The sequence below is a fragment of the Quercus suber genome, unplaced genomic scaffold (genome assembly GCF_002906115.3).
Source record: "Quercus suber isolate HL8 unplaced genomic scaffold, Cork oak 2.0 scaffold_609, whole genome shotgun sequence".
In the NCBI taxonomy this organism is placed as follows: Eukaryota; Viridiplantae; Streptophyta; class Magnoliopsida; order Fagales; family Fagaceae; genus Quercus; species Quercus suber.
In genome coordinates, this window is record NW_027070052.1 from 203144 (window position 1) to 216167 (window position 13024).

Consider the following 13024-nt stretch of genomic DNA (forward strand, 5'->3'; position numbering starts at 1 on the left):
TAGATCCACTTACAACCAACCACAGATTTCCCAGGAGGAAGTGTCACCAAATCCCAAGTATGGTTTTTAGATAATGCATCAAGTTCCTCTTTCATTGCAATCTGCCATAAAGGGTCAGTGGAAGCCTCACGATAGGTGTGAGGCTCGTGTAGTGTAGCAAGAGCAGTGTAACAATGATAGTCAAGTAAATGTGCAGGAATAGATCTTACCCGAGTTGAGTGACGAGGTGGAATGTCTTGTGCAAGATCTTCAGGCGGAGCAGGAGCAGGAGACCCAAGCTCAGGATTGGGGTTGGGTAGCTCGTTTTCAACCTGTTCATCTTCCACCTGTTCATTAAAGGGTGAACTAGGAAGGGATCAGTGATATCTGGTGGTTGGATAAAGAAGTCTACAGTAACAGAATCAGGAGCAACTATAGGAGGATCAGGAGCAGCTACAGAAGGAATATGTATCTCATCTGTCCGTGCCCTCTTAGCTGTTGCTGCTGCCAGTAAATGGGACCTTTTTCAGATGGATGTCAAAAATGCATTTCTTAATGGGGATTTAAGTGAAGAAGTGTATATGCAACCTCCTCCTGGTCTCTCTGTTGACTCAAATAAGGTTTGCCACCTTCGACGAGCACTTTATGGCCTTAAACAAGCTCCACGAGCTTGGTTTGCCAAATTCAGCTCTACCATCTCTCACTTGGGTTATATGGCCAGTCACTATGATTCTGCCTTATTTCTTCGTCGCACTGACAAAGACACTATTTTACTCCTCTTATATGTGGATGATATGATCATAACTGGTGATGACCTCAGTGGCATTCAAGAACTCAAGGCTTTTCTCAGTCAGCAGTTTGAGATGAAAGATCTTGGATATCTCAGCTACTTCTTGGGTCTTGAAATCACTCATTCTACAGATGGACTTTATATTACTCAAGCCAAGTATGCCTCTGAACTCTTGTCTCGCGCTGGACTCACTGATAGCAAGACTGTGGACACTCCAGTTGAGCTTAATGCGCATCTGACTCCCTCAGGGGGGAAACCATTGTCTAATCCCTCTCTTTACAGACGCTTGGTTGGCAGCTTGGTTTATCTCACTGTCACTCGTCCAGACATTTCCTATGCTGTTCACCAAGTGAGCCAGTATCTGTCTGCTCCACGATCGACTCACTATGCTGCTGTTCTGCGCATTCTTCGATACTTAAAGGGCACTCTCTTCCATGGTCTTTTCTACTCTGCTCAGTCTCCTCTTACTCTTCGTGCATTTTCTGATGCTGATTGGGCAGGAGACCCCACTGATCGCAGGTCCACCACTGGTTATTGCTTTCTTCTTGGTTCTTCTCTGATTTCTTGGCGAAGTAAGAAACAAACTCATGTAGCCCGCTCCAGTACTGAAGCAGAATATCGTGCCCTTGCTGATACCACATCTGAGCTCCTTTGGCTACGATGGCTTCTCAAAGACTTAGGTGTGTCTACATCCTCTGCTACTCCTCTTTATTGTGACAACCAGAGTGCTATTCATATTGCTCACAATGATGTCTTCCATGAACGGACTAAACATATTGAGATCGATTGTCATTTTATCCGTTTTCATCTTGTCCATGGTGCTCTCAAGCTGATCTCAGTCTCCTCTAAAGATCAACTTGCAGATATCTTCACCAAGTCACATCCTAAGGGACGCCTTCGTACTTTGGTTGACAACCTCAAGTTGGTCTCACATCCACCTTGAGTTTGAGGGGGGCTGTTAACATATATAGTGTTGTGGGCTTTAGGCCCAGTTAGGTTACTTGTATAGCACACATATTTACTTGTACTGCACACATATGCCTCCTATATAAAGGCATCTATGTACATTCTTTTATACAAGAAATACAATACAATCATTCAGTATTTCTAACAATGATTTAGTAGTGCCTTAACACTTTGTGGTGGAAATTGTTAGATAATTTTGAATAATACACGATTATGTGTCAAAGCATTGTGTGAGATTTGCAGAAATGTTTTCTGGAAAATAATTGACAGATCGTGAAATCTTATATTCTAGCATGTAGCATAATCATGACATGTTCATTTTACCGATCAATATGTGATTGATCTATTTGATCCGCCCTTAAAAAATTAATGCATTTTTCTAATTAGCTATTGATGGTGATAAGCACATAATGTGCTTCATTATAATAGGGTTTAACTAATCCTCATATCATATATTCTTCTTGGCTTGCTTTATCATTGCAGTCGCTCAGCTAGTCGTGCTGGAAAATCTGCCATAACATGGGAGCAGGTTTTTCATTCAAACTTTTATAACTCTTATCTTGTTCAGATTGTGTTATAGGTGCAGAGTTGGTTCCAAAATAGACCAGAACAGTTGCAAGATAAAGTTACTCCCTCATCCGGTGCCCTGAAATTATTTGATGATCTTTCAGATGCACCTATTTCAAGCAAAGCCCCTCAAAGCTCTTTAAATCCTAAAGGCCTTTTATTTTTTCAGCATGGGTGCAAATTGTTGACAAGATAGTCATGGTTAATATTCTGTTCAATACTTGTTACATGGGTTTTAAATTCACTGCTTCAAATAGTGATTGCATACAGATAAATTATTTATATAAAAAAAAAATTGTTTAATTTTTCACAAATTATTATTTTGGTTTGTTTACTGCAATATCAACAAAAAATATCATACCCTTTTAAGTAAAAATTGATATTTTGTGGTCAAAATACATTGTTGGTCCAAGTTCCCTAAACTTTTGCTTGAGATCTTAGTCCCTAAAGTTTAAAGTAATCGCTTTTAGTCCCTAATAAACTTAAAGCGATCAATTTAAATCCCTAACAAACTTTAAGCGATTGCTTTAGTATATACGGAGTGATGATGTGTCAATTTTTAGTTTGGCCATGTCATCTATGGGACTAAGTGATCATTTTAAACGTCGGGTACTAAATTGGCCTTGGGATAAACTTTAGGGAGCAACAATATTAGTTAAGACTTAAGACATTCTTTATGTTGACATATCACCAAATTCACTACGAAGAGAAGAAGACAAGAAAATCACAGCACCAAAATATTTCAATCTAATGAATCTCCTAATGTGGATTCGTCTGCTTGAAGCTCAACAAAATCCTTGATAGTATGATGGTCCAGGCTTGGCATATAAAGTTAGGTTTGGTTAGGGTTCAATTTTTCAATCGTGCCCATTCCTTAATCAATAGATTGTAAATTAAGAAATTTGTGCTAATGCATGGTTGTACACGATTGTCTGTTGTTTCAACACCCTAAAGTGGGCATCTTATCAGCATGCTGGCCTCAACTTAAGAACTATTGCTCAGCTCACGAAAAAGTGCTCAGAAGTTTATTGCTGGCTCTGTTCTTAGGTTTTGCTTCTTCTTTTTTTCTTCTTTTTTTGAGCTTATTTAGCTTACTTGCTTATGTACCGTTTTTAAAGTCCTACTCTTTCCAGGCGTAAGAGTACTTTTACCCACTTTCAACAAATCAGCAAATTAGTAAATGAGCCAAATTAATGGTGTTCAGTTCTATTATGTCAAAAAACTTTACCTTTTTTTTTTCTGGATAGCGTTTAGCATGAATTGGATTGCAATTTATAAAGAGGAAAAGTGAAATTGATAAGAGTACTTATATATAGCAAACAGGAATAGGCAAAATAAATAAAATATCACATGAAGATACGCTACCATACAATAATACAAGAAGTTCACTTTTTCATCCTCTTATTTCTTATAGATGGCGTACCAAGTTTGTAGGAAGGAGAGGATAAGTAGGGTGGCAGCGGCCGTAGTAGAAAGAATAGCCCATGGAGTGTTGAAATAGTTGCGCACAAGCATAGCACGCCATCTAGGCCACCTGCGATTGCAATATTTTTTCATTTTCTTGCAAAGGCTCTGGTAATAGAATTTCTTGACACCAGCATTGTAGTACAGCTTGTTGAAGAACAGGACGGCATCCGCTGGATTCAACCAGTTCTCAATGACATTATTCTCGCACAGTACGTCCACGTCTTTGTCATTGTTAATGAGGTTGTCTAGGAGCATAGCATAGGAAGTGAACCTAGATTCGCAATTTGGGTAGCATTGTTCAAAGCTGATGATATTCCGAAATAAGGTTTCTGTTGTCTCTTGAATGCGTAATAGAGGGATTTCCAGTACACCATTATGAAATTTTATGTCCAAGAAATAACTTCTGGACTCACCCCTTTTGATTTTCACTCCAGCCTCTATGAGGCTCGTAGCAGAAGGAAAAAGAGTCCAATCGAAACCTAATCGGTCAATATTTTCCTCTGCAATTGATGAAAACAACAATTTTCTACACACGTCGACGATGTGCTTCATGTCTTGCCAGTCTTGGATAGGAGGGTAACCAGAAGGCGGCTCTGTAACGAAATAGTGGTGAAGAAAAAATTTGACCAGTTCAATTAGGGGCTTGTTGTGTGTAGGAACCGTGGTCATGTTGAACAAATGGTCCAGTACCATCCAAGGTACTTGGTTTTCTAGCAATATCAAGTCATGGAGTAGAAACTGGAGCATACAAGCCCTGGTGAAAATCGGGTCATCTAATTCTATTGGCTTCTCAGCAGTCATCTTGCGGAACAGTTCAATAATGAAGCAGCCATCAATCACCAAAATTTTTACAAATTCATCTGGGCTGTAACCAATTGGCCCAGAATAACACTCACGGACCTCTCTCTCCACATGCTTGACTGAATTGATTAAATCCCTCAACATTTTTTCCGGAGAGGGTGATCGAGAAAAAAGGCCTTCCAAATACATTCTTTTAATTTTTTCTGTTTCTTCGAACTTTGGACAGCCATGGTGGAAAGGCCCAATAGAAAATGCATCAGGCACATAAGCCTTTTCATTAAGCTCTAGGAGTATGGTTGGGGTTTTGAAGATGCAACAATTGGGTGACATGAATAGATCTTGGGATATTTGAGCTTTTATGGAATGATATATCAAACCTTCTATATCAATTGCAGCACTATCTGCTTTGTTCTCAGCCATATTGTAGGTTTTGCTTCCTGTTTCTTTCTCGGCTTCTTAAATTGCTTCTTCTGAAAAAATAAAAAGGGGTAATTTTAGGCCCAGTTCTTTTCAAATGGAATAGTAAACAAAACTTGACTAATAAAAGTATGAAGCTGTTTGAGAATTATTAGTTACATGAATGGTAGATTTCATCATGAGTTTAATTAATAGATCAAATATTATGTGAGAAAATTAAAAAAGAAAAGAAAAGTGTGTGTAATACTGTCGCATTGAATGTTTTCTGAACTCTTGGTAGCCAATTGTATAGGGTCTGTAACTCCCTTGCTTTTGAAAGTGAAAAATGCTTTAAAAATCTTAAAAATAATGTCTTTTTTTTGGGGGGATATAAACTTCAGAAAATTTATTGCTAAAATCAAAATACATGAAAAGAAAAAACAACAAACGTATGTGTTGGGAGAGAACAAAACTTTAAGAGAAAATTACAGGTTAGCATTAGTACTTCAAATGCAAGGCAAAATTGGTTAGCATTAAATTATGGATTCAGATCCTCTAGATTTTTTAGGGTACTCTACCAGTAGATTTCCTTAAATCCTAACTACTCTTTAATGATTTAATGGTCAAGATTCTGTCATGTCGGCATTCCACTAACAATATTCTTAAAATAATAAAATAATGTTGCAAACAAAACAATTAAGATTATTGTTAGTGGAATGCTGACATGGCAGAATCTAGACCATTAAATCATTAAAGAGTAGTTAAGATTTAAAAAAATCAATTTGGTAGAGTACCCTAGGAAATCTAGAGGATCTAAATCCTTAAATTATATACCAGATAATAGTGCAATTGTTGCAAGCTTCAGTTCACCCCTCTTATGACTGCCTTTAGTATCCTACAAACAAGAGAAGTTCATTAGGGCCATCACGAAAACTGAAGTTAATTACAACCAGTGGCAAAGCTACATTGGGGAAAATAAAAGAGATTTTATATATACAGAGGGATGGAACCTTTCATTGGCTTGGGGGCTATTGCCCACATAAATTTTTGAAAAAAAAAATAGTAGGGTAAACTACATATTTGGTCATGATTCTTTACATCATATTTTAATTTAGTCCATAACCTTTCAATTGTGTCAATTTAGTTCTTAATTTTTCAATGTTGTGCCAATTTAGTATCTACCATTATCTCATAGATGAAAATTATTAACGGGGCTAAAAGCCAAATTAAAAAATTAGTTTTCGTTCATGGAAATATTCTTTTAGCTTTTAGTCAAACTAGCAATCATCTTGGCATCTTGCAGATTAGTAAAAAACCTGGCAATCATCCCTCATAAAATAATAATAATAATAATAATAATAATAATAATTTGGCAATTATCGTGACTACTATTTGAAATCAGATATAAATATGCTCACCAATTTGTTGGCAAATAGTATTATAAATTAGTGTGTAAACCTGTGCATATGTACATGTATAATTATAAACAATCACAATTACATGGTTTGAATTATACCTTTTTTGAGAAGAGATTTAAATTATACATGATATTGTATTACACTTCTTTTAAATCATACATTTTTAAAATATGTAATGACTTCTCATTATATATATATATATATATATATAAAATTTAGAATTTAATTAGATTTAAACTCTTCAGTTTTTGCACCTAATAATTCACTTGGCACAAAAATTAAAAATTAGATGCGACACGTGATACAAAATTGAGAATCTAATTAAAATTTAATTAGATAACTGAGAGTGTATACTGCATAATATCCTTGCCCAATGAGTCTCACATTTGTTAGGGAGATTGGGAGAGGTTGTTTTATTTTATTTTATCTTATTTTTTAGTAAAATTTAGAAATTTTATTGAATTAACTTCAACTTTCAAAGATATTATTTGTTCAAAAAAAAAATTTCAAAAATATTGTTACATTAGATGATGCTAAAGCAGAGTGTATATCACATAATATTATATTAGAAAGTATGGATGCTTTATTTAGAGTGTTGTATACATGTCATATCTATGTCGTGCCAATATCATATTGATGTCACGCTAGCCGTTTTATGTTATAATTTTTTAGAAATTGCTTATGTCGCCATATCATACACATACTAGTATACTTAGTTCAGTTAGTTAAGTTCATGGCTGTACTTAGACTATATATATTGTTAAATATCATAAATAAATTTTTAATTGTAAAATTGATTGTTTGTATATCATTCGAAACTGGGAGCATCCTAATTCCATGCATGACCCAATGTTTTTCAGTTAATGTGTTTTTGGAAGAATTTGCATTTTGATAATTATCTTCCTTGCCTTTGAAAGCACAAATTTATTATTATTATTATTATTATTTTTGTTTTTTTTTTAATTTGATTATTATAACATGGAGAGAACATTTGTACTCTAGACATAGTCATTATAAGTACTAAGAAAGTAAAAAGTGTCAATTGAGTTACAATGCTTATGGCAGCAAAAATACTTGAGCACTAATTTACATACCAGATAAGAGCGAAACTACTTGCAGGCATCACCACTCTTATGACTGCCTTTTGTATCCTGCGTGAGAAGTTCATGTAGACCCATCACAAAAACTGAAGTTAAATTATGAGAAGATATTTCAGAACACATATATAAGTACTGCATAAGAAACCTATGCTTTAATTTTAAAAGAAAAGGGGGTAACTCTTACCGAACATGGTAATTCTCTCTTGATCTATCTTTAGAAGACGTTCACTGCCCAATCCGTAACAAATGCCACTATTTATACAGCGTTGTAACTTGTACATAGCTCTAGAGTGTGTATTTCATTTTAACACTTTCTATTTGATAAACGCAATTCGAATGATTCTTTTTGAAATGCTATCTAACTCTACAAAGCAAAGAATAAAGGCTCGTGGGGATTATTTAGCGGTTTTGATATTATAATACTAATATGGTTTTATTTTTGCATAAAATAAATAATAAAAAAACTTGAACATAATTTTGTTGGGGCTAAAACACTATTTTGGTCCCTACATTTTAGTGTCAAAGTCAATTTAGTCCCTATTATTTTCAACATGTAGTCAATTTGATTTCTACTGTTAACTTACTAATGAAAAATGCTTATGTGACAAACAGTTTGTATGGTAGGCATGTCTTATATTAAAAAAAATTAAATGAGACGATGATGTGTCTAAATTTTATTGGCTACGACAGTAATTAGTTGGCAAAAAAGGCCACATCAGCTTTTACAAATATATTTATTTTATTTTCTTTTTTTACTCTCTTTATTTTTCTTTTCACTTTCTTTAATCAAACATAATTTTCACATAATTCTCTGACAATTTTCTTCATTGTTCCGGCAAATAACAATTGAACGTGCATAGCTATTTCACCCGGTGGAGACCATGATTTGGAAACCCCTCTCTCTCAATAATTGTGAGTTATTGTGTTGTGTTGTATTTTTTTAGTAAGTTAACAGTAAAAAATGAATTTAGCTATGTCACTACTGTTTTTTTATTTTTTAATATTAGTCACACCAACCGTATAAACTGTTTGCGAATGTAAACATTTCCATTAGTGAGTTAATAGTAAGGGCTAAATTGACTGTAAATTGAAAATAATAAGGACTAAATTGAATGCTACCAAAATATAAGAACCAAATTGATTGTGACACTAAAATATAGGGACCAAAATAGTGTTTTTGCCTTCTTTTTTTTTTTTTTTTTTTTTTTTTTGTCTTTAACAAATAAGAGAATAAAGAAATAGAACCATTCAAAAATAAAATTTGGATAATACATAGATCTTTAAGTCTATAATATGATAATTAATTAAAAAAATTCTTTAGTCTAATATTTCACTAAAAAAAGAGATGCCAAAATTTAAAGATTGCCCTTAATTAGATGCACTTCTTGTATGTAAAATATGAAATAAAGTTAACTTATCTATAAAAATAACTAAATATATAGGTTTATTTTACTTATACAATTATATTTCTTGAAAAAAAAATTAATTTGAGAGTTTTTTTTTTATAAAATTGTTATGTGCATTTGAAAAGTTTGTACATTTGGAAATATCTTAATTTTAGAAATTATTACTCTTACTAAGGAATAACTATTACAAAATTTTTAAATATAAATAGTTATTTGTCATTCTAAATAATAGATATTAATAAAGAATGACTATTATCTGTAATAAAAATAAAATTACAAAATAGCTAAACCATAGAAATAACTATTATATTAGTCTACCAAACATGCTCTAAGTACATAACTAATAAAAAAAAATACACTTACTTTTATTTTTTTAGATAAAAAATAGAATATTTATGCACTTATATGAAGCTACTTTTTTTTAGAGAGAAATATATAAAGCTACTTAATTTGAGCTGAAGTATTCCTGAAGATATTAAAAAAAAAAAAAAAAAAAAAAGGTTCGCATAAGCTGTTGTGGGGCCAGAAAATCGAATAGCCAAGGCCCACTCCAACCCAGGCCCAGATGGCTCGCGCTGAGGATGCACGATGGGTCCGAGGATGACCCTATCTTCGGTCGTCTGAGACCTCAGTACGGAGAAGGGCAAGCTCTGGGCGAGCCGTCACCTCGGCATTGAATACATTCACCTAACCCCTCTGGCCGCATTAATGGGGATGTAACCCCTTACCAGGGTGACATCGATCGGGGTGAACCACTTGAGCACGGATATGACCTTTGATGGGAGAGGCCGTCAGTAGGAAGGCCAATAGATGATCAACAGGAGGAAGAAAATGGGCATATATAAGAACTGTGAGCAAAATATAAAGGGGGTTTTTTTTTGGGGGAGGGAGAAAGCCTCCTCGGCCATGGGCCGAGGAGCATCCCCCAGTTGTAAATCGTTCTAAGCATTTTTTCAATAAAGGAGAAAGGTATTCATGCTTCGTAAACGCCGGTCAGCGTCTAAACCTTCAACCCACTCTCTACAAATTCATTGTTCTGGGTTCGTTGGGCCTATAACCAATCTCTTTTGGGCTTAGGCAACAAAAACAGACCCTACAGCTGTAAATCAAAATTTGAAAATATTTATATTTAAAAATTATACCTTAATTTAACTGGTAATATCATCAGTATTTTCATGTTCTCATTCTTGTTTCTCAAGTTCAAGTTATGGTGGTTAAGAGCATTTACATCAAAGGTGGGATAAATGCTAAAAACTATTTTTAGCAACAAAACCACTAAAAAAGCCCTTACATGGTGCTAAATTCTAAATTTTTTAGAACCTTGCTATAGTAAGATGTTATTACCAACACCCTGCTGTAGCAAGTTGCTACTCATTTTTTATTATTTTTTATTCTCCTTCTCTCTCTGCCCTCAGATGTCACTCTCTACTCTCTTTCAAAAAAAATAAAAAATAAAAAATGATAAATAAAAAATATTTTAATGAAGTGATAAAAAAATAAAAGTTTTGATGTTAGGTGTATTGTAAAGTGATGTGTTATATGCTATAAAGTTAATTTTTTTAGATACTAAATGCTAAAATTTTTAAAACTCTTGATGAGAATGCACTAAAGAATTTCTTTAGAAGAAGTTCACCCTATCTTACCCGTGACAAATGCCAGTGTTATACGGTGGTAAAATAATCAAAAACATAAAGGCAAATCCCACTGGGGCTTTATTCTTCCCTTCATAGATTGAAATACACTTTTAAAAAAATAGTCATTAGAGGTGCGCTTATCAAATATTTTTTTAAATAGAAAGTACATGTTCGAATAAAAAATCTGAAGCTACGTAAATAGGGTTGTCATGAAACTTTATTCGTTGCTTCGTAGATACAAGTGACATTTTGAAATTCTCAAAAAAAAAAAAAAAAAAAAAATCCTTGCCCTATGAAGTTATGGCTCTAGGAATTTTTTTAGGGTGATCGCTAAAAAATTTAAATTATACAAAATCTAATAAAGTGATAACTTAAATTTGGTACAATTGTGAGTCGAGTCACTAAAGAGAGTTGTAGGGACACAATTTGCCCAAAAGAGATTTGGACAATAGCCCAATAAGCCCACAACAATTGATTTGTTAGAGAGTGGGTTGGATACCGAACATTTAATGAGCTAAATGTTAATCACAATGGGATAAAGAGCAAATAAAATAACTAGGCTGACAAGTTTGAATGGAAAAACACTCCTTGGTCAAGCTCGAGAAAGGTATATTTTGATATACATGTGTGTGTGTGTGTGTGTTTTTTTTTTTTCTGACTTATACAAATGTTCAAGTTTTTAGCTACCAAGTTCTTTTTTCTCCCTCCCTCCTTCCATCACATATGGATCTTCCTATTACTTTTATATCCAACCACAGATCATCTTAATCTTACATTTGGAGGGCTAAGATTGTACTCTTAGGACTCCTGTTTCATTCAGAATATACTAATAAGCTTTACCCTGTAATATTAGTTATGCCACCACTGTTCATGGTTATTTTCTCATTAATGCGGCCAAGTTTGCTTTCTTCATCATTCTCGCATTCCGTGCCAAGTCTGCTTTCTTTCCTTCTTGATGTTTTAACTTTATGCATCTCACATAGCTAGTACTCATCTTCGAGGTCCAAGGTGCATCCTCAAAAATAACCTTGATTGCTCGTTTAAATTAGATTTGGGATCCTCGTCCTCACAAGAGTAAAATTGTTGTGACTGCAAAGCCAAAAAGAATAAAATTGTCATCACTGTCAAGAAGAACTGACCACTACGAAATTTTTCTTGGTATTATTTTTTAGGGAAAAATGAAATTATAGATTATTTTTATTGAATAGGTTGAATGAGCTACAAATTTAAATGTTTAGCGATTTTTATCCTTTTGTTTTATAGTAGGCTTTTTGTTGAATAATTAAATAATTTCTTGTTGTTTGGTCTTATCTTATTTTTGTTTGGTTTATGTTTGTAGTTATTTGGGCTAATATTTATTGTTGTTATTTAAGTTTTTTTTTTTTTTTTTAAATTTTAGAAAAGGGATTAAAGATTATGTTTGGGGGGCGAAATTTATTTTGAAGTAATACTACATCCACAATATTTTTACAATAAATTTTATGTAAAAAGATGTTATTGGTGGGTAAAAGAATAATATCAATATTGAGTCCAAATTAGAATCAGTAACAGATTACCACATTGAATTTTATTCTAATTTCTAAATCAACATAAAAGTTAAAATTTTATTCATATTTCCGGCATTCAAGTAAAGTTGTCACTTCTCCCTATGTTTTTTCCCCCTCACTTTTCATATTGATCAAAATTGAGCCATCTTACTTATTTGTGATGAACTAGCAAAACCTATGAAGTACGGGTGCGTTTCCAAATTCAGGTGCAATCGTGCAGGTACGGGTAAGGGTGCGAGACTTGACAATTTTTGAAAAAGTAAGGTGTGGGTGTGGCGGAGTGCAGTGATTAAAAAATTATTAAAATTATTTTTATTTATATTTTCTATATATTGCTAAGCATACTTTTTCACATTATATAAATATATACCAAATTTAAAAGCAATATTAGATAATAACTAAAACATGATGTTCATAAAATTGGCCGGTATGGCCTGAATCGGTTGGTTTTGGCTGGCCGATACAATCCGATTTGACCTGAATCGGTCCGATTCGGCGCGGATCAGCCTGAGTCGGTGCATATTCAAAAAAAAAAAAAAATCTGACATTGCACCAACGCGCATGTAGCGGCGTTGCCCACCGCACCTCGCGTCAGGCTGCGTTGGTGCTTTTGAGGGCACAACTAGGCCATCATATTAGACTAGAAATGATTGGTGAATTGGCCCATTATACTAGGTTAGAGATATATGTTTTTTTAAAGGGTCATGTTAACGGATACCCTTAGGGTAATGGTTAACAATCCATTTTAGGAAATTTTTGACACCACTCTTATGGAAAATGGAAAAATATGTTAAAACATTAATTAATTTTTCTTTTCTTTTCCCATAAAAACTTTCTTTAAATGGATTATTAACAATTGCCCTAAGGGCATCCATTAGCATTTTCCTTTTTTAAAAGCTCTTTTAACTTTATATATATATATATATATATACTAGTCAATAATTCAAGCAATG

General features: G+C 33.7%; 1 protein-coding gene across 1 annotated transcript; it reads right to left on the reverse strand.

Moving 5' to 3' along the window:
- Nucleotides 1-3613: 3613 nt before the first annotated feature.
- LOC111990349 (UPF0481 protein At3g47200) lies at nucleotides 3614-5019 on the reverse strand. The gene is given in 2 exon segments (XM_024022130.2): nucleotides 3614-3751; nucleotides 3753-5019. Coding segments are annotated over 2 exon segments (1302 nt in total). The 5' UTR covers nucleotides 4991-5019; the 3' UTR covers nucleotides 3614-3687.
- Between the last annotated feature and the right edge of the window lie 8005 nt (nucleotides 5020-13024).